The 23959-nt window shown below is 34.1% G+C and overlaps 1 protein-coding gene across 2 annotated transcripts in view; it reads right to left on the reverse strand.

The window, feature by feature from the left end:
- Positions 1–381: 381 nt before the first annotated feature.
- The window catches only part of LOC128163378 (uncharacterized), a 46938-nt gene continuing 23360 nt past the window's right edge, over positions 382–23959 (reverse strand). For both annotated transcript variants that reach the window (XM_052826957.1, XM_052826958.1), the window contains exons 14-16: positions 14492–15697; positions 8156–9550; positions 382–4524 (exon numbers count right to left, since the gene is read on the reverse strand). In XM_052826957.1, coding sequence (XP_052682917.1) covers positions 4444–4524; positions 8156–9550; positions 14492–15697 — 2682 coding nt within the window. In that variant the 3' untranslated portion in view covers positions 382–4443. The remainder of the gene's footprint in view (positions 4525–8155; positions 9551–14491; positions 15698–23959) is intronic.

The raw sequence follows: 23959 nt of genomic DNA on the forward strand, positions 1-23959 counted from the left end.
AAATGATATGTGATATTGTGTCAAACCACACTATAGTATCCATAAAAACCTATGGTTATTAACTATTTTTATATAATATGATAAAGGTGGTCTTTAAAAGGTGATGCCTGGTCTCGGTGAGCTTTGTAATCTGTGATTTCCTATGTTTTACAATAGTGCTCATTTCTTAATGGATTCCTGCATTCAATGCAGTGTTCAAGTCATTAAGATCTCAATGAAGCAAGCCACCTTCACAATTTACCTGCATTCTGATAATGATTACCAGTATTATGGCCTTATTTGACTGAATCATTCTAAGACTTGTTGCATTAGCCTCTAGTTGTTTGTATAAAACCATGGCCTGATATTTTTTTCACAGACAAGAAATACAAAAAAAGTAAATCCAAGCGATAACATTTATTGTTTTTTATTAATTAGAAACATTTTTCACTTTTCTTCTATAAAAGCCTTTTTTCCACAAAACTGTGAAATGAAACAAGATATAAAAAAAACAGGACAATAACAAAAATACTCCAGGAAATATACTGAGATTTAAAAAAAACCCACAAAAAACTGGAACAATGGGAGGTATAGAGAAGTCTACAAATCTCTACACATACACATAAAATTACCGATAATGGAAATTTACCAATCTCCATATATTATTCTCTCTCTTTATCAACCCCTTAATCCTCAGGGGCCCAAGCTTGGAAAAAGAAACCAAAAAATTAAAAATTCTCTCATTTTTGTAAGTTTGAGAAAAAAAACAAAAACCATGGATTCTAACCAAAAGAGTCTACAGAGTTGTCGATATACACGTAGATCTACATGTGATTACCTTTACATGTATAATGTCTTATTCCTAAGATTAATGGAAATACTAGTAATCTGTTTTAAATCACAAAATATGGCCACTTACAAAAGAAAAAAAACCAAATCATCACATTTATTTCTTTAAAGTTCTGAACAATTCTATACCATTGTCATGAAACACAAAGTGATCTATTCGACCAGCCTAAAAAAAAAAGAACAAAGAAAGAAGAAAAATAGATACCAAAAAAAAAAAACGACAAAAATGCACAAACAAAAAGTATAGGAAAAACATAGCCAAGGCATAAAACATTTTACAGGGAAAAAAATATAATATACTCAACAATTGGTCACAAACACAATTGAGGAACTACTTGTTAATATGGAGGGGAATGTTATCAAATGAAAAGAAAAAAAAGTTCCTTGAAGAAAGCGAAAAAGTTCCTATACAACTTGAGATCACAGAAAACTGAGTGAACTGTGCACTATGTTTACACAAACATAATTCAGTCCATTACAAAAATTGCAATTAGCTTCATCAATTAAAAAAAAAAATCAATTTCTCCATTACATCTAAGAAACTGGTAGCAACATGCATATTTTTGTGACAAATGATTTTTTCAACTGCAATTGATCAGAACAGACAAATGCAAACTCCTTATTTTAATGTACGGTGGTAATATTTCTATTTTTTTTTTGGCATGTTGAAATACTGATGGGTCTTTTTTGATAACAAAAGCTGAAAACCGGGTGAGAAAGCTTGAGCCAAGAGCAATATTGTAAAAAAACCTCGTTTTAAAAAAAAAACCACAAGAAAAACCCTTTGTCTACATGTACCCTTAGCTGGAGAGGTGACCAGCACCTTAGCCATGGATATTTTCTACACTACACTTAACACACCACCAGAGGTTGTGCTATGATGTATTAACCTACTGTGTAAGAAGCTAGATTGGTGCATAATGAAATACCTAATGAAAACTGAGAGATCTAGATAGAAAGAGAGAAACAGTATGGAAAATGATAGAGAGAAAAACAGAGCATGATTCACAGATTTTGCAAGTTTCAGTGATGTGGTTTAAAAAATGGAGAATACGTCCAAAAGATAACAAGGTGTTATCGAATTTCTGTCACCAAAAAAAATCTTGAAAGTATTTTCTAATAGTGTATATAACTATGGCATTCAGATTCTAAAAGTACTATACAATTTCCAGGTAGAAACCAGATTAACTTCACCCTTTTTTCCCTGTATTGTTTGAGGTATTCCAATGATTGAATTGTCAACAAACAAAAGTTAGTAGTAGAGTGGTATTATTAGCACCTAATATATGTCTCCTATTAATAAGATGTTGTTCTAAAAAAGGCTACAGTGAATATATCACAGCTCATCTGAATGAAACAAACTTCAGAAATACATGTACAAATAAAGACTACCACTCAAGACTACATACAGTGATACCTGTCTATACCGACACCTGTGTAACCCGAAGCACTGTACATTACAACCCTATGATCACATTTGGTAAATTTGTTATCAAAATTACTGACAACCTGTTCAAACAATTGCCATATGAATTTTACTTCATGTGCAAATTCAACATAAATTAGTTAAATAGAAAGTCAAAATGTGAGTAAATTTAATTGGTCTACAATAAAAACAGAATTAAATTGTGGTTATACCATCATATTAGCACAATTAAAATATTCGTTCAAAATATGAGCTCTGTGTGTGTTTAGGGCATATCTTGAGTACAACCTGAACTAAATAAAAGACTTTTACAATATGTAATTTGTTCCCCACACTGGATTATCCGCTATAGACAGATTTCACTGTACGGAGTATACACAAACATGTAATACATTACATATATCATATCAATACCAAAAACTGTGCGTAGTGCTTTGGCTAGTTAGCAGAGGAAAGGTTATAATAATGTGCATAATATATCTTTATGATCTAGATATAAATATACTGCGAGACTATTTACAATTTTTGAATTAACACGCATTACCGTATCATCTTTCTTACTTAATCATGATTTTGAGTTGGCCATATATTCATTCACTTGTAATACAATGGTTATATAATGTTTATACTTTTTAGACAGATACATGAACATCTCTAAAAAAATTTGATTATGTGTTGCATACTTGACAAAATTTGCCATTTTTGTAGTCATAAGAGGACTTTGTAATGACTATATTTTTTCTTTCTCAAAGTTCTGGCCTTTCTTTCAATGTCTCTGCGTGTGTATCATAAAAACTTACAAGAACTTAGCTATCTCTCTACCATCCAATTTGACTGCATGAAAGGGGCATTATTTAAGTATGAGAATAATAAAGTACATGTACAACTATGAATTAGTGAGTACCATATACAAGTTTATAAGCTACATGGATCATACATTTCTATAATCACTGTGAAAACTGCCAACAATTAGAATATTTTTTTTTTTACACACTATCAATTCAACAGGCAAGAAAAATATGGCAATACACTAGACACTTGATTGTCAGTTTTCCTGATGCACATTTCAAAACAGTCAAAACTATCCTGGCAGCGGCACCAATGTAACACAAAAAAGATCTAACATTTACACTGATCAAAGTCATTTAGAGAGAAACTGATAGTTTACACACTTTTTTCATCAAATCTTTTCTTTGAACCAGACTAAGACTTATTCTATATGAATAGACTAAGGAAAAGAGTAAGGAAAGAGAGAGAAAAAGATGAAAATCATAATTTTAACAAAATTAAGAAATAGTTTGTAAAATTTTGATTGATGATGAAACTTTCAGAAGAAATAGAATACTAAGCAAATGCTGCTAAATATTGTTTCATTTTTTTAGTGTATAACAAAAACATACTAGCTTAATTTTTCAACAAACCTATTTAAGACAAAAATAAAATGCTCTGCTACCAAAATAGTTCTGCTCTTTCAACAGAATCTATGCACATAATTTTCATATAGGCTACTTAGATCTACTCCCTTTTTTCAGTGAATTTAAATGCACAATTTCAGCAGCTCAAAACCCCCAAATTTTGACTAGTTCTTCTTCCACTGGGCACCCCTTAGCACACAAAATGACATAATAGCAAGGGAACCAGACAATAAGTTGCACTGGAATCATTAGTGCTACAGAACATGTCATAACATTTCAGTAAAAACAACATCCATAATACTATCGTTTTAGATACACATCAAATGCAAATCCACCGTAATAACGACCACAACAAAACACACCGCAGTAACACATATCACCTTGAACCTTGACCCGTATCATCACAAAATCCATCTCAAAAAGTGAAAAAACAGAAATCCAACAATCCCTGCCATGTAAAAAATTGAGTAAAAAGTCCTTGTCCTCCACACTCAAGTTTTTTATGTGTTCCAAGCACAGCGCTCTTCAATCCCGATTCTTTTGAGGTCAAGGTCGGAACATCATCCAGATTTTCAAGGTCAAGTTATTTTTTTTTTCACTGCATCTGTGCTGGGATGTCCCTTAGCTGTTCTGTTACCACACTTCTCTATGTGTTTCTCAAAGTCAAAACAGTGCATGAAAATTTGAAATCTCCATCGGCCCTCAGTGTCCAAAGTCTCTCCGAGAGGAGTGTATTAATGTGTGTCTGGTTATTAGGGTGACGGTCACTCGCAATCAGGGGGAGTAGGAGTAGAATGCTGACCCCTCCCCTACAGACACCACTGGTAGCAAATCCTCATGGATTGGTACAAAGTGCTAGAAAAAAAATGACAAAAATTAACGAATCAAATCACATATTTGTAAGGCTTCATGGAGATAAACTTCTGGGAAAAAAAAAAATCAAAATAATTAAGATTTCATTCACAGGAATAGATTCTATCTGTCTTCTTGTTATGTGGAAACTTATAAATTATATATATTGCATTGGATAAATCAGGCCCTTTTTTTCAAATGAGGAACAGATTGAAATAAGCAATTTTAAAGCACAACACTGCAAGTGTTATAAATTTAATTTTTGTATCAAATGAAGACAACTAATTGATGATGAAATATGCCAGCCAACAAAGTACAAAGATATTTGTGGTTCTTAAAAAAGAAAATCAAAAATAAAATAAATCAGTAATGTATAAATGTAGATGAAAATATAGATGTAAAACCTTAAAAACTTAACACTCTATTTAAGGATATTAAGAATATATAATGTGGAAACAAAGACCAAATAAAAAAAAAAATTCTCCAAGAAAAAAAAAATAATCGAAAAAACCACCGCAGATTATTGAGGAACATTGAAGTGGCAGACATGATTAGCCAATTGATAACTTGACACATGTTATCGGGTGCTAAGAGATTCGACAGATGTAAAACAGATTACAACTGATGATGCTACACCAGGGTTTTCATTTTCATTGTGCCGGTGAAAGAAGACACTCCGAATGACCTTGACCCCTGTTTTATGACACAATTAGGTCAATGTTAAGCCAGGTTGTCAAATACACTACGGTACAAATTAATCACATTTATTACTGAAGAAAACGAGAGAGAGAAAATATCTCATTTTACAATGAGTTATTTCTATAATTCTCAGGCTCTTCAGAGCTGGTTTTTTCCTCCTGGGATGGCAAGTTTTCAGCGTGAATTTATCACATTGCTCCATTACAGAAAAATTACATCACCTTTTTGCACTCCCCAAAGCCAAAGAAATAAACGGAAAAGGATGACATTTATCTGAGGGATCAATGATTCAATACATCATGGGCCAGAGTTCAGAACAAGGCATTATAGTGAGGCCTCGTTTTCTTGATGTCAGTTTACTGGATAAATGTAACACAAAATAATAACGACGCAAAAACCGCATTAAAACGACTACGGTATATGATATTATTTTTATATGATCAATAATGAAAATAAAACACAATGCAATAACATTTATTTGCAATAAAAAAAAACATGAAAAAAAATATACTATCATCTTTTTCGTAATCTCTCCCCTAAGGGCTTCCTGCACTGATTTAATGAAAGTAAGGTTTCTACTTAATTGTTTAGAAGAGACAAAACGATAAAGACAAAATTATTAATATATCTTATTTAAAACCTTGATCAGAATGCTACAACATTAAAATTACAGAGGAGGATCCAAATTTATTTGACATCAAATTAATGAAAAGTTGACTTAAATGTGCATTAAAAAATTTCACTTCAGATAAAATCAATGCAAAATTAATTAATAAATGTAAAATTTAATAAAGCATATTTTAATAGCACAAATGTGCATTATATTACACATAACTTATTAAATTGTATTTCATCATATTGCCCAGTTTTTAACATTTATAATTAAGTAAACATACACTTTTCACTGAAAATAAAATTGTAGTCACAACACGTATTGTTCACAAATCACTTAGCCATTTATAAAGTTTCTATTGATTTTTTTTTTCTTTTTTAAAATACCACCGGCTGATACGCTATACCTTTACATACTAAAAGATTACTAATTCTTTAAGAGAAAAATTGGCAATATCAATAGAAGCTTCAATAGAAGTGCACCTGTTAAAAGAAAATTCCAGCAAAATAGGTCGACTTGCATCTATTCTATTACAGGAGCTGTGACCTTGACTTTTGGCCCATTAGCTAATTATATTGATAGTTTTTCAACCCTATAAATGTAAGCATAATATCTCAAAAATTAAACTGTAATCAATTATTTAGATTTCCGCACCTTAATTAATAGATAAAGCTTAAGATACTTTACTACACCTAGACTTATACTTTTTAAGACGTACACTACGTCACAAGATGGCGATTTAAATGTTTTGTTAAACTGTTTGTATCAATTGATTCAGATGTATATCATCATAGCTCAGTGGTTAAAGTATTGGGCTTGTGAACTGCAGATCATGAGTTCGAATCCGCCTGGAGCTTTTGTTTATATTTTCCGAATTAAATTTTTGAAATTATCATTTTTTATCCAAAAGTGCACATTTTTTCACCAATTTGACATATAAACTTCTTATCCATAATGCTTTCTATCATAATCAAGTAATTTACTGCTGAATTGAGAAAATATTTCAAGGTCTAGTGAGGCACCTTAAGGTGGCTGGATGGCCTGGTTTTGTGTTGGGGGTTATTGATCTCCTTGAGAAGAAGAACTCGTTTAAAGATAAAAGATAATGTCAAAATTTTAACACAATAACATACAGACATATTTAAAAAAAAAAAACCATCTCAGTCACTATCTTTTAAAATTCTTCATAAATCTAACAAAATATTACCCACTGCCAACACTTTCTTTCACAATATTTGCAAATATTCAACCTCGAGATAACTCCTGATAAACAGTAAAAAATCCACATCATTGGTAATATTTCGAAACAGCACCATTCATTAGAAAAACACTTTCAAGATCTACATGATCTGAATTGTAGCAAGACAAAAAATAAATAAATAAGAAATTGGGATTTCCGATTAAGATTTGAGTGTATGATAGGCAGTAAGTGCATGATTCATGTATATCATGTATATTGCCAGTTTGTTTTTCATAAATTCATACCATAAGTTAATTACTGTAGAAGAACATATTTTCGTTGGGTCAAAATTTTGTTGTTTTTGAACCAAATAAAATTCCGTTGGCATTTAATTTCGTCATATTATTATCTCTTTGCATTCATTGATACTTTGGTTAAAAATTTGTCACGGATTTAATTTTGTTGATTTATACTGCCAAAGAAAACAATGAAATTAAATCCTCAACAAATATTTCTGCTTCTACAGTGTATACATTAGTTCTACAAATGCCTTGGTCTTTAAGTGTAATTGTAGAATGTAATTTTTTAAAATAGAGTGTTATTAACATGTCGATGAAAACAATATAAAAAGTAATTATATTTCAATAAAATGGTGCAATATCAACACATTAGTAGTGTGGGTTTGACAACAAATCAATAGTTGATATTTTGCAACCCAAATTGATCAAAGCAGTAACAGGTTTTCATTATATATTGTGGCACTGCTTTTTGGTTGCAATTAAATGTGGGCCTTGGTGCGATGTAATGTGGGTCTTGTTGCAATGTAATGTGGGCCTTGGTGCAATGTAATGTGGGCCTTGGTGCAATGTAATGTGGGACTTGGTGCAATTTAATATCTGACTTGGTGCAATGTAATATCTGACTTTGTTCAATGTAATGTAGGACTTACAGAAAGCAATGAGGATTGTGGGACTAAGTTCAATAAATTTTTGAACTTGATACAATGGATTATAGGAAAAAAATGCAAATAGATTGTGGGATAAGGTGTAAAGGATTATGGGACTAGATGCAATGGATTGTGGGACTTCATGCATAGGATTGTGGGATTATACCATGTTAATCAGGGAGAAGGAGGATCTTACCATTTCATCTCCATTGGACAGCACAGTAGCTACAGGGTTGACATAGCCTCTATTGAACCAGAAACTGAGGGGCTGTGTAGCCTGCAGCCTACAGCAGTACCTCGCACACTCATCGTCCAGCAACGCCTCACGATACCTCTGCTCATTGGCTATCGACAACACCTCCTTGTACAAGGGGATTTCCTGAGTTGGTTGAAAGGGTCTGCTGCTGGTCAGAGGGGGTCGGGACACTGGATTATGGGTAAGCAATGGTGAACTAGTCGTATTGGCTCGTAGTGAGAGCGACCCAACTTCTAGCGACTGAAATGGTTTGGGAGAGGAGAAAGAAGAGGATGAAGCAGAGAGAGGTCTTTTAGAAGTCACACTGGTTTCAATGGAAGGGACTTGTCTAAAGCTTGATTCCTGTACAGACTTTGTACTGAGGTCCATTGGTTCCTCTGGGACAGAGATTGCATAGTCCGGGTCATGTTCCAGCCTCCTTTTGACACTGGGTGAGGACCTGGTGTCAGGGGTTGTCTGACGCTCTGCCTCACACTTAAGTGCCATTGCGGTCCATATTGGAGGAGGTGAGGGTGACTTTGACCCCTCCCTCTGAACATCCAGAGTGGGTTTGACCGGTTTGGGCGACTGAATTAAAGGAATAGAACTTTGTGCATCACAAATGCGATTCTGAAGACTAGGTGTTAATAGATGACTTTGTATACTGTGAGAGAATTGAGATGTCCTTGGTGTGCTAAACAGTGTCTTTGAAGCCAAAAGCTGACCACATGGTTCCATCACAGATAAATCCTCCCGTTTGGATCCAAACGGATTCACTGGAGACTTCACATTATACAAGGAGTCATTGTTATTTTTCTCTTCCTCCATGATGCTCTCCAGATTCTGCGTCAATCTGTCCTCGTCACGAAGAGACAACATGCGCTCAGACGACGATATCAACTCACTGACCTGTGTATCAATTGTGCCACGCCCACTCTCGCTCCATTGGTTATCTGTATGACCTTCGACCTCCTGACTCTCGGCCTCCGTCTGGAGCTGTTCCTGTAGCTCCCTCTGGAGTTTAAGCAGCTCCTCCTGTTGTTTCCGGATCAGCTCCAGTTGGTACATGATGTTGTTGTTCTTTCTAGTCTTGCTCTGGTTCCTGAGACTCTGGGCCTGTTGACACAGAGTCTGCATGTGTAAATTGGACTCAGAAATGCTCTCATTGAGCTCAGCAATGCTCTGTCTCTTCTTGCTCTTCTGCACTCGCCCCACAAAGTTCCCTACCGAGTCCCGAGTGTGCTCGCTCCCGCCCCCAGCGCTCTGGTCCCTGGCCGAGTTTGTGGGTCCCTGACTGCCCTCCTCCTGGTCTCCTTCTGTGAACATTGCCATGGTCCGATTCTCTTGGAGTGTTGTCTACAATGAAATTAATATCAGCTTATTTGATGGCATTTATATACACTGATCAAGTAATGATTTAATTACTGGTAATAATTAATAAACATGCATTACATATAAACCCTGAATGAGGACTTAATAATTCATACAACTATGACATAATGAAGCTCTTAAAGCTGACCTGTGGCTCCAGGACCACAGACTGAAAACGGCTTGGGGTAAAATGCTGACGATGGACCCTCCACTTTGGAGGGTCCATAGTGGAGGGGGTGGAGCTTGGTGTCTCAATCTTAATTCAGAGTCTGTTTGATCTGTCATTCCAATTTCATCATGCACCTAATAGCTAAAACATATGAGTTGGTTATCAGAAATTTAAAAAAAAAAAGGAGAGGGAGGTCCTAAACATTTAATAAATTAATGAACGTTATCAGGAAACATAAATTACTCTACGTTTGTGTAACAATTATTCTGAGTCCAGTGAGACTGTGAACAGGAAGTTTACTCATTTATTTTTTCCCCTGAGTAACAAATGTTAATAAATTAGTAGTAAAAAAAAATGCTATGGATGTGGACAATTATATATAGACAAATTAAGAAAACCACCCGATGATCTTGTTCTCAAACAGTATGATTATCGGAAATTTCAGAATGAAACAGTATGAAATTCAGACATTTCAGCACAGTTATCTTCAGGACACAGGGACATTTTAAGGAAATGTAATATAACAATAAATTAATTATTTTTACAAGACTTACACTTTTGTAGAATAAAATTCATAAGCTGTTATAAATTTTAAACCTTTTGTCAATTTCAGCAATAATGCAGCTGTAATATTTTTACTACATACATCTTGTGTAGAACTTATGAACAATAAAGCAATTTAAGAAACCCAGCACCTAAATGAAAGTGCCACCATTTGTCATCGTCATTTAGGGGAGAGAAGTTTTATGTGCTTGTATTTAAAAGTCATTTAAATAAAACAATGTACCCCATTCTGTTTCTGATAACATAATTGGAATGACAGATCAAACAGACTCTGAATTAAGACTGACACACCAAACTCCACCCCTCCACTATAGACCCTCCAAAGTGGAGGGTCCACTTCAGTCAAATTTACTAAATTTTGAATATCATGATTTATTTCTAACAGAGATGTTTTAATTGAAATACCTATTAAAGCTTTTATTGATTCAAAAGTTAATTCAATATTACCATTATTTTAAAAGGTACATATTAACTAACTTATAACAGTGACTTAAAAAACCTTTCATTTTTAGAGAAAGGACTGTATATGGTTTGAGCCTAAAATGGCCCCCTTAAATGAACATCATCATTTTACTGTAATTCTTTGTTTTATTTGTACAGATATACATTTGTAGTTTTTTCATAATTTCAATTTTGATTTTAATGCCCCCAATTTAAAACTATGACATCATAAAGTTTACCTTTTCCCGCCATTTTCGCATTTTTAATTAGCATAAAACGGCTTGTTTTGAAGCAGTTTTTCTTTAAGGAAACGTTGAGCGACTGCTTGAACAAACAAAATATTTTCACCAAAGATGTATCTCCCCAGTACCTATAAGTGACCAAAAGTTCGTTCTTGTTCAAAGAGTCGCTCTATTTTTCCCATTCGAAAAAAGATAGGAAAAATGTCAATTTTGTACTGATTTTGATTGAATTATAAAAATAGCATCACTTCTGACATCATATACTGCCAGTGAGTGCATATAAATCAAATAAATAGGTGAAAAACATTTTATGTCTACTCTTTTATAACATTACACAACAAATTAATGTATCTGAATCACTTTAAAAATAGCGAATTATGGGGGCCAAATTTGACTAATAACATATATAGTTCTTTGACTTCATGCAGTCTGTATATTTTCAGCATGCGGTAAAATCATGACATTCTAGACATCAAAGTTTAATATAACTTGTCCGGATATAATTCTGCACACCTGGTTAATAAATCGTTTTCTGCCCAACCCTGACCTTTTATGGTGTCATTTCAACAGAACACCTGACAAGGATTTTTCAATATTAAATGAAGCTAGATAGTTGCTGCCATTTTTCTGCATTTAAGTAATGTATAATTTGGTGAAAAAATCTACGGCTTAATGAATAATCAAATAGGATGAAAGTCTCGATCTTACTGAACCCCCCCCCCCCCCCCCCCCCCCCCCCGATTAATTATAATTTGCCAAAGAAATAAAATTTCAGGACAATAACCATTATACAGAGCACTAAGCTTCATTAACAAACATTATGTTGCACACTAATTTTAAATTTATTATAGTTTATAATATTTTAACCAAAAGAAAAAAAAAATTATTGTCATTTTTATCCATTTATCTGTACAGTTGCAAAAATAATTGAATATGCTGTGAAAAAAAAAAGAATTGATGACTACAAGCTTATTATTCTGTTTACATCCAGATTAACAAATGTTGCTCTGAGGAAAGTTTATCAAAAGTGGTTGTATATAGAACCAGTAGATGATAATTATATCATTTCACTGCTAAACCTGTTATCTGGATAAACTGAATTTGCTCTGCTAAGCATGCTGTCAGATAATTATGAATAATTAACACATCAAAAGGCCAGAGGTCACGTAGATAACAAACCTAACTACTCCCCAAAAACCCTGATCACAATTAATTTTAGAAATTTTTTTGTTTGCAGTGAGCTGTTTTAATTTTGTTCCAAGGCACAAAAACTTCATCGAGATAAAAGCTCAAATGGAAGGGAAATGGGGCAAACTTTGCGCTGAATAAATGTGATAATAAAGGAGGGAAAAATCAAACGATCACATAAATATTGTCTCTGATAAAGTAAAGTTTCAGCACTTTGAAGCATAATAGATTCTACGTAAAAAAACATTATCTGATAATGATGAGATGGAAAATAAACCAAAAGTCTGGATGAGGTTGTCATAATTTTCTGACGGAAAGTCATACTTTATCCAATCTTCCATCTTGGTTTTTAACGAGAGAGAAAATGGAGCAGTTTTCACTAGATAAATTGGAAATTGATATTGAGTCATTCAGTCAATAATTATCGCAAACATAGAAAGAAAAAAAAAATCTCTCCGCATGTAATTGTGCAAATAACGATCTATCGAGTTCCCTGCCTGCACATCATTACCAAACACTACTTTTGCCAAATCAATCTCCATCTGTGTTAGAAAAAACCTGCCGCTGTTTTGAATTTGAACTAAGAACTATCAATTTGTCAGGGTGATGCTAGCTCTGGCTTTTTTCAAAGAATATAATATGTCTGACTGAAATTTAAAAAATTGGTAAAGAATTTCTTAGGGCATTTCTTATTTAATCTTTACACATGAATGTACAATCTTAACAACTCAAACAGTTGTAAAACAAAGTTTATTCATTTAAATTAAAAGCCAAAAATAAAATTGCTTTTAAAAATATATTTTAACGTCAATATTATGAAATGAAAAAAAAACCAACAACAACATATATTTCACCAATAATAAGCCCCCCCCCCCCCCCAAAATTAATATAGACATATTTTTGTTCATGCTATCAGAAGCAATATCATCCATTAAAAGTGCATATAATTTTTTCCCTTCATATAAAATCTCCCAATTCTCATTTTTCCACATCATAAAACTGACAGCTTCTCGATACAGAATTGAAATAATGTTGGCCCCTTCAACAGCAGCTATTGACAATGATACTCAAATCTACATCTGTCAAATAAGTGAACGGCCCCTTCCACTCACCATAAACACTGGTACATTATTAAATTCACACGCCTTGTTGGGACAAGAAATCCATCTTATTAAAGACTGTATCTTTTACTTTAACATCGCAAACCGTTGACACAATAAAGACAGAACCTTGAGTTCAGATCAAGAACCAAAGACGTTTCTATTAGATGATGACTTTAAAGACTGAATCTTGAATTTTGACCAAAACCTAATAACTACTAACAGTTACTTTTCATCATTTTGAATGTATTTCTGACAATTCAGTCATTTTTTGTGTGAATATCTTTAGCATCAAAATGACCGAGATCATTCAGTTTGAATAGAACCCCCCTCCCCAAAAAAATAAAATAAAAAAACCCCTTCAATATCATCCTTGAATAGCGGTTGTAAGGGATTGTTAAAAACAAACAAATTCAAAAACAAATATTGATCTACGCACCTTGCAATCTTGGCCATTATCAATGGAAAACAAACCGCAGAGCAGAAAAATAAGTGATAAACATGTTTTTCTATAGTTATTAACTTAATTTGATTCCAAAGCAGTGCTTCGAGAAAAACGATTTTCCCATCAAATTTTCGAATATTCCATTAATCATGGGTTTTACATTACTTAAAGAAGTTAGGAACCTACAACTTATCAATGTATATATTTCATTACATTAAAGAGGGTTTGATAAACTATTAATAACACTGATATCCCAATTCATCATGGGCCGCAATTTTTATTCTAAATCATATCTCAAGCACATTAAATCAACAAGTTCAAGTTCTTTTTTTAAGGTTAATTCAGGATGCAGCAAATGCAATCGATTCACTTGACTTTTTAACGAGTAAAATAATGAGATGGTATTTGAAATAATTTGATAATGACCCCTCATTTGTGGAAATAAAAACCCCACATTAATGAAATATTTACTCAGTTTTTCTTGTCTGAACGTTCATTTGAAGATAAAAACATCATTAATAAAATAATTGTTTATGACGAAATCATCCTAGTTTTTTAGGAATATGAGAAACACACATCAAAGCATTTCAATTAATCTCTTAATTCAATAATTGTATCTGATCTTTAGGAAACAGGTTTTAAATAAGTCAGAATTTCTATGATTTATCTTATGAATTATTACAAGAGTTGAAAGGAATACCATGAATAAGTAGGAAAGTGTACATCTTAATTACGAGAGCAAAGTTTATCAATTAAAACTCATTAATCTGCACTTACTTTGTTAATTACAGATTGTCTCGTTTCACATTGTCTCTCTTGACTTTCAGCCTGGGATCTAAGCACGTCTGTAGAATTGTAAGTTCCAAAGTAGCGTTTCTCGCCCCGAAGGTCATCCCGGGGACAGTCCGAAGCAATGTGACCAGCTAACTCCGAATTCCGGACACTGGCGGCATTTTTTTGTCTTTGTTCTGCGAGTAGAACCGGCTGTTCACATTGGGCTGGGGGGTGTTTGAAAGACGAAGCATCCAAAGTTCCATGGTCTTTGCTATCTTTTGTGGTGGGAAAGAGAGGTATGCCTGATGTTGCTAGATTTTCTTTTATTACATTGAAACCATCTGATGGAGCAAACGCTAACAGGTTCCCCTGTTCTAGGGTACAGTCTCTGAACTTGCCATCATCTCTGTTAATCTTGTTTTCCTTTTCTATGAAAGCATTTGAAGTTGCCTGAACATCTCTCGATTGCAGGGCCTCGGCTCTTACAACTGGATTCTCCCACCTGTATGCTGAGTCCTCTGACAAATTTCCAGGTAAATTTTGCAGCACCGGCGGTGCAGGATTCCTAAGCCCCTGCTCTACAATCAAGGAAGGGTGTTGCAGTCTTTTGGAGGATTCCAAATTAGTAGAGTAAGGTCCTTCCTGCACAAGACAGGTATCCTTCCTGGGGTTACTATTGCATTCACTGTCTCCAGCAAGCTGGCGACTGCAGGCTTGCAGTAGTACAACAGAAGAATGAGTCACCCCCTCTCTAATGCAGCTCCGATCTCCAGATATTGGTAAAACATCTTCAGAAACATGGGGTGAATCATCGTGACAATTTGCTTTATCAGCAGTGGTAGGAAAAAGTCCTCGTTTGTAAACACTTCCATCCGTGCCGCTGGCAGGGACCCGAGATTCCCCATCAGAGCTCGAGCCAGGCTCGAGTCCCTCCCCAAACTCACTGGCACCAGAGCCCGCTCCCTCGCCCCTAAGGGTCTGACCCCAAGATGCCTTGACAGTGGCACGCTGCCCTGTGTCAGACTGGACAGTCCGAGACTGACCACTCTCCCTAGGGAATTGTGGGATTGATTTTGCTGAGTCGTTGTTGTGCTTGCAGACTCTGCCTGGAGTGAGCGGTTTGATCAGTGGACAGATATTTTCCTTGCTCTCTCCCTCCTCTTCCTCTGAATCCTCATTGGTTGTAAACAAAGTCTTTTGAACATTGTCCTATCAAAATACAAAAATAAAAAATACAGTAAACATCAAAAATCAATTTTCAAATAAAAAAATAAAAATTCAAGTTTTACAAAAAAATGAATTTGTCATAAAGTTGTATACAAGGTATATTCAGTGTAATTATTTGTCAGTTCCTAATTTTTTTATTGAAATAAAAAAAAAAAAATAGAGCAGATTTAATTGGCTGAAACCCAGAGTCTGCCGATTAACATGCTTGGGTGTACAGGACCTAATACAATTGTTTATGGGCTCACAGAAACCTGCCGTTTCCAAACCCCGGATCAATACAAATGAATGGAAAACAATGCCTCCCAGAGCTTACAGTGGATAACGAGTACCTGTTAATAGTGTGCATATAGACCTGCTTGCCGACCAGAAAACAACTCTATCAATACAAAATCTCCACATCGCTAAAAAAAAAATTATGTCTCTGTCTATCCGATACCATTCAGGCTTTTTTTTTTCATCTTCTTAGGATTTTTTTCCCTCACATCACTCATGAATGTCATCTGACAAAATGCTTAGAGATATTTTTTTTCTTCTATGATCATGATAAGTCTAGGAGATAAAAATTGGAAATTCATTTGTTTCTTATGGTTTTGCGTTTCTCGAACGTTCATATATCAATGTGAATATAAATCAGTTGTAAATAAAAACTTATCAAAAGTTAGGAGAGAAAAAAATAATAATCAAGATAATTTTTTTACAGTCTTAATCAAAACTTCTTAGTAAATGAAGTTTTATTTTAAATCAGGCCGCCCCAACTTAATTCTACGTTTATTAAATGCAACTTCAAATTACAAAACTTACGACAGAGGGCGAAAAAATTAAAACAAACAACATTATATTCAAACAAATGATTTTTAGCCATTTACAATGATATAAAAACAGTAAGTATTCAAGCTACATGTCGGCTACCTCTTTAAGAATGTTTTTTTTTCCTGACAATCTCTTTGAGTATCTGATACATATAGTTCATAATGCGCTTGTAACATTTTGAATTTTTGCAGATTGCAGTATTTTAGTAAAATCAAACTGGAAATTATTAAATCAAAATAGCAGTTTGTTTGTTTTTTTTGTTTGTTCTAAAACACAATTTCTCCTAAACCTAAAAGCATAGGTTATGTTAAACATATAGACCTTAAACTTTAGACAGCCTCAAATGTACCAATGCTTTTTAAGGAACTTTTTTTTCATATTTTAAAAAAATTTTCATTTTGTATGTAATTTTAATAAAGAAAATAATCAGCCATTTAAGAACATCAATGTAAAAGCTACACAAATGAGTCTTTGAATTTTGCATGCCAGACATTGAATACATTTCCAATTTTCCATCAACTTACATGAAAAAAACAAACCAAAAACCAAACCCTAAAAAAACCCAGCCTCCTCTCTTTGATTTCATTTCTTCAATAAAACTACACAAAACTCAATAATAAAAAAGCCCTGAGTCACTCATTTGATTTAAGGACCCAGAACATCATAAACAATAATTTGTGTACATATCTGATGATGCCGGCCGAGGCAGGCTTGATTTCTTATTGAAGAGTAAGTATGAGAGGGATCTTGGAGTGAGTCAGCTCTACGCTACAGAAATAAGGGACCATTTAAAGACAGGGTCATTCCTGGAAAAAGGGGGGTGGGTGGGAGTTTTAATAATAGTTTCAGTGAAATGCATTTACTTTCAGCTGAAAGAGAGAGAGAGGAGAGAGAGGGGGAGGGGAGAGTAAGTGAGCATGCTAGTGCTCAAAAACTTTGAGTGCAATTCATTTTTTGAGAAAAAGTAACTGTACTAAGATTATGATGAGAGAGAAAGAGCGAGAAAGAGAGAAACGAAAGAGAAAGAGAGATGGAGGACCAGGGCATCAGGAGTACAGAACATAAATTCAGTGAACATAATGAATGGTGGAGTGGTTTATTTATAATTAACAGATATTTACTCCCTCTCATCCTCTAACCTAATTTTTGTCAAAACACATGATTACAATCAATCCAATATACCGAACTTCATATATTAATTTTCCTCTCTTCAGTATTTTTTTTTTTTTTTTTTTTTGTACAAATCAAAAAGCATAAAAACAAACAAACGAGCCCTCTCTTTGCAAAAATGTGACTCAGTGCTTTGGGATGGAGAAACTGTCCAAGATGCCTGCACTCCGCGACCCAGTCACGTTTTGATAGCATCAACAGATTACGTCTGCCCCATTTTTGATGACAGTCGCAGGCAAATTGTAAGACTGCTCCTAATTAACAAGCTTAGTCATTACAAAATAGATTTTAGGTTTTTTTCCCCTCCTTGTTCAATAAACCCAATATTGATGTCACATTCTGTCATAAAAGCACTGATATTAATAGTCTCCAGTACAAGCGGCATGCACTTAACGCCCTTTGAAATCTGGATTCTTCCTGCATGCAAGCTCCTGTTATTAAGTCGCCATCATAAAACTTGAACTTTCTTGTTTAATTGCTACTTCTTTCGAACAATTTATTTAATCAGCAGAGTTAATGACCACAATATCTAAACAGTGAGCAGATTTTTAACATCATGAAATATTCTTCTATGCTCAGAGCAATCACAAGGTCAAATTCGTGACCTTGATTTCACCTTGACCTATAAATCAAAATCTCAATTAAAAGGTATCCTAAAGCTTCAATTATCTAGTATCTAATAATATTAAAAAAAAAAACATCAATCAAACCCCTCTAGTTTCTTTTTTGAACTGCCGGTAGACATGGTTGCTAAACAATTCCTTTGATCCCACTTCTTTAGTAAGAATTCATTGTTTGGAAGGAAGAAACCTCAGTTAGCCTTGTGTAAGAGCACCCCCCCCCCCCTCCCTTTCCTACAGAGTAAATGTATAAAGTTCCTTCAACTCTAGCCCAAATGTCTTATTCCTGAGCTTAATCAAACCAAACAAATGTGCCGGTTCCTGAGAACATGACAGATCACAATTAGCAGCCATCTTCTGTGCCTCGGTTTTTCCCGGAGGAGCCTCCGTATGACATAGTAAGGCCAAGCCAGCACTGTCATTGATTAATCGGATCTAGGTCCGGACGGAAATTCTGCGGAATCTCCACTCAGAAAAAAGACATAGTTAGGATAATCTGTAGGTACCCCCTGTGTGACATAGTTAGGATATGCCAGCATAGTCATTGAGTAGTCTTCCGGAGCCCTGGAAACTCTGTGGAATCATCTCCTGATCCAGAGTAGGAAAGAAGGTTCTGTATCCATAATATTATGTGACCCTTATAAAGTGCAAAAGTCCCAAATGCCACAGAGTTATATAAAAGTGACAATACTATCATTAAGTTCAGCAGCATCACAAGTTATATAAAATGTAACAGGTGTTTTGTCTCTCGACGCTAACTGGGCTATAGCTATAATATTACAGTCTATATATAAATCTATATGGTGCTCATTATTGTAAGCTTATACAAGATCTGGCTGCAACCAAATGACATCCTATACATCTTTCAAGCATAAGGGGGGGTGGGGGGGGGTTCAGGCTAACAATACATTGTTACTAGTTCATTAAAAAAGAAATGCAGCATTAAGGAACCTGCAAGATGCATCATCATTCGTTACATCATAAAAACAATCAGTCTTACACCTTGGAGGATCAGCTAATCCCTTGTGCATTTCAACCATCTGTTTGGTGGCTGCACTTTCTGATAACAGGCAGAGCTTAGAGCCAAGCTTGCCTCACATTATGGAGGACTTTCCAAAGAGGTTTCCTTACAGACTCTTTGTACTAATGACTTTTTTTTTGTCAGGGAGATATTGTAAATGACATGTCTTTATCTTGTGAAATCTCTTGGTTACTATTCTTATCCTGCTTTTTGCTTATCAACTGTACATATTTTTTTTTTTGGGGGGGGGGGGGGGGACTTTGTTACTGTACATGTATTAAAAGTTAGGTCATCAGTAAGACTTTCCACCAACTCTTCCAAGTTGAGCTAGTTACTGTTGTTAAAAAAAATATTCCAAAGAGCAAATTAAGAGAATAAAAAAACAATCCCCGAATACGATAATTTACTGCATAAAAAATGAAATAAAAATAAAAACCCTGATCTTCAGACCGCAACACCTGGTAAATATCTCGAGCAACAATCAGGAACGAAGAGTACGAAACTCGCCGCACTTTCATGAACCTCTTTTTTGCCAGTGACCCTTTGGAACCTCAAGATACGGATCCCGAAAAAAGGGGGAAAAACCCTACTCAAAAACTATACTTCCTGTCTGTCACTGCATGTGTATATCAGCTGCGTCAGCAACCAGACAAAAGAAGAATTAAATTTCAAATGCGTTAATGTCACTTGACAAAGTGTATCTGCCGTGTCAATGCGGTTTTTGTGGTGACACGTGTCGCCATACAATTGCAAATTTTTTAGGTTGATAAACCATACCTAAGTTCTGAATGAAAAAAAGGATTTTACAAAACACCACACCTTATAGTCTACTTATAGAATTCCAATGTTTGCATTGGTATTGAGTATCCTTCGTACATTGACATTTTTGTCAGCTGCCAAAATCCAGGATTGAACTGTAATTGATTTCCTCATTCAAGCTCTTTTTGGGGTCAATTAAACCTTGTTTTTTAATCATTTCTCCAAATGACGAGTATTAAACAGAATTATAAATGGATAATTATTTACTATCGAGTTTAATAATGACTCACAGCAAAACTACTATGACATTAATTCTTTAATGATTGGTACCAGTTCAACTTTTAATCAGAAACCAAGATTTGTAACAAATAATGGGGATAAAAATGAAGGCTTATTAGTTTTGTCCATGCCTTAAATTAAAATTTTTCAGTGCCATCATCTTCTTTAAAAAAATATTGTCTGTTTATTCTTACTTGACACAGTTTTATACATTAAAATATAGATACAGTTTAGTACGTTAATATATATGTACTGTTATCCATAAAAATTAAGTTAAAAAGAAATCTTTATAAAGTATTCAAGTTTTTACCTGATAATTTACAGTTAACTTTATTCAGAATTTTAGAACAGCAAATTTAAGGGTCGCTTATATGACCTTTTAACTTAGAACTAAAAGATTTCTATTTCACCACTGAGCCAAGTGGATTAAGTGTTTGGCTTGTGATCCGTACATCCCGAGTTCGAATCCGGCATGGGGATTTTGTTGTTATTTACTGAATCAATCTATTTTACATATTCATTTTTTTCCCCCAAAACTGAAAATTCATGTTCAACTTTACATTTAACCATACTCAGACCTAACCAAAACTAATATCAGCAACTGTCAATCGTTTCTAGAAAAAAAAATTATGTATGAATAATATGAGATTCAAACAAGTTTTAAAAAAGAGTATTTACATTAGCAAATTTTTCAAAAACTTTTTTGGATTTGGAGTGGGAGGAGTTGTGGTATTACAGTAAAACTTGTTTTGTACGAACATGGATATTGCGAATTCACGGATATAGCGAAGTCATCTTGGATCCCAAGCTATGTAAATTTAATGAATTTCTTATACAGTTATAACAAATTACGGATATAACGAATTAATTTCTTAGGTCCCAGTGACTTTGTTATAACCATGTCTGCTGTACTATTACATAATTTCAAAATTTGTGCAAAAAAGTATCTTTAATTTTCTTTTATGACCTAACAACCCACTTCATTTGGAAAAATTCATAAAACAAATATAGGAGGTATTTTGCACAATCATATAAACCCAGTTAAAGTGAAAAATGAAACATTTCCATTTGCAATTATGAAGTTAATTTCTAATGCAAAATCGTAGATCTACTGTTTAGTAGTACTTACAATGATACAGAGAATAATCACATACAACACTGCCCACACTTGAGAGATCATGAAGCAGCAATTCTTTGAAATTTAAGTTTCCGTTCAAATTCTGGGGTTCAAATTCTGCTTCCTGCAGCTCAATTCAAAATCTTATCCTAAATTGCAGTCACACATCCAAGACATCAACACTCCTTCTTTCTCTCTTATTTTCAACCACTGCATCATCTGATGCTTACAAATAGAAATTGCTAATATTAAAACAGCTAACTTCTATATATAAAACCTGGTTGTTGGATTAGTGCGCAAAACTTAATGCTACGACACCGGGTTTCCAATTTCCCAATATGCCGTTTTCACTTGGATTGCCGTCTGCCACAGACTGGAAGCCTAATTTTGATCACCCTTGAACCTTTAGAGCCATGAAACTTCATTTTCTGACAAAGTCTATACACACAATTAGTAATTAACATTTTTATGCTCAGGCAATATCCTGTAAATTAATTCGAAGTGGTTTATTTTTTCAGAAGAAGTCTGCTTGTTTTTTTTTCCCTTTTTTCTTTTAAGAACTGAAGAGCTAGTTGAACCATTAGATCCCAATTGTCAGCTAATAATCATCAAAGATACAGCAATTAGCTCTCCATAAACTCTATCACTTCTTCCAAAGTACTGTCTAAAGCATGCATCAGGACTTAACATTTCAATAAGGTAAAAAAATAAACCAAACACGTTTGAAATCTTTAAATTTTTTCACTTTCAATTTACAATGCATATAATTACAGCATCATTAGACTAGAGTTGTAAGAAATAAAACAGGGGCATTACAGTTGAAATTTATTAAAGAATCAAATGAATTAAATAGAGCAGTGCTCTATCAACTCTATGAAAATTGAACTGGATTGTACAATGTATACCGTATTTTTCGGGGCATAGGCCAGTATTTTTTTTCTCCGATGAGCGAGCCCCAGCCTATCCCCCGGGATCGGCTATTCTTAGACTCAAAGTTAAAAAAATTTAACAGTAAAATATAAAATCCACTGTTTTTATCCGTTGTACTGTTGTAGCATTTTATTATGAGGGTTGGGTTTTTTTCATCCGTTTGAACTATTGTTCGATAGTTGTCCCGTTGATAATTTTTGTAATGACATCGTGAGTAATAAAATGTACAGTACTGTACGAGGTATTTCTTTACAATCCCAATCAAAAGAATTTTTTTCCCACGTTCGTGTATGAACCCTGGAAACTATTATTGCATAGTAAAAAAGAAAACCAAACCGGGTAGAATGTAATATGACGGAATTTTTGTGAATTCTTCATGTCTGCGTTCGTGGGAATCACTGGTCTTAGGTGGAGAATAAATCAAATGTTTTGTGTTTTTACAATTAATTTTCTGTTGGATGAAATAACGGTATTCTGGTGTCGTGTGTGTATATGTATATACAAAGGTGTGAAACCCGTGACTAAAACACAGCCTGGGGGCACGTAGACTAGTGTACACCGTTACACTTCATTGCATTAACTGTGTTTTTAACATTACAACTTTTCTGCATAACGGCAGTCACTATTTAATTAATTAATGGAAAGAACACAAATTAAATATTTTATGTTTGGTATTTCGTTTTCTCATTCATAGCGATTACGGGGGATAACTCTATTTGAATATGAAACCACGTGTTGAGCTAATGGACACCATACCCCGTATTTACAAGTAGATTTCAAAGTATAACTTGATTAAATGAGATTTAGCAATAAGGTATTAATGAAATATAAAAGCCACAAAACACAGATGTATTTTTAAAAATTGCTCAAAATATATATGTTAAGCAAATTTAATAACTTTAATTACTCTTTTGACTTTCTACATCGATATTCTGAAAGTATATACTTAATACGATGACTTCCTTAATAAGCGGTCATACTTTCACTATAGTAATCATCGATTGAAAATCGGCTTATCCCCCAATTCGGCTAGTCTAAGGATTTTTCTTGAATTTTGTCTAAAAATTAGCAATTCGGCCTATGCCCCACATCGACATATGCCCCGAAAAATACGGTAAATGGAATTGCAACATGTTCTTGATTTATGTCATATTGTGAGGTTAGGGAAGCACAGTGTAATTAATTGGGGGGGGGGGGGGGGGGGGGGGTGGGTGCAAAAATTTGAAATGCAACAACCAAAATTAAATCAAACATCAGGAAAAGTACTTAAGCAGTTTAAATCAATTATTATTAAATGATACTTTTGTAAACCATGGTTTCAAATGTTTTGATTAACAAGAGAATCTGCAAGTCTAATCAAAATATGGGTGGACATTATTCTCTAAACAAATACAGCATCAATTTACATGATCAATTTAAGGTTCACCAGTCCTGTTAAGTTCATCTTTACAGAATCTTGATGTTACAGTAATAATTTTGATTTTCCAAAAGAAATCTTAACCCAGCTGATTTAAATTTACACACAATGTCAGCCTGCC

This window comes from Crassostrea angulata, chromosome 9 (assembly GCF_025612915.1).
Source record: "Crassostrea angulata isolate pt1a10 chromosome 9, ASM2561291v2, whole genome shotgun sequence".
In the NCBI taxonomy this organism is placed as follows: domain Eukaryota; kingdom Metazoa; phylum Mollusca; class Bivalvia; order Ostreida; family Ostreidae; genus Magallana; species Magallana angulata.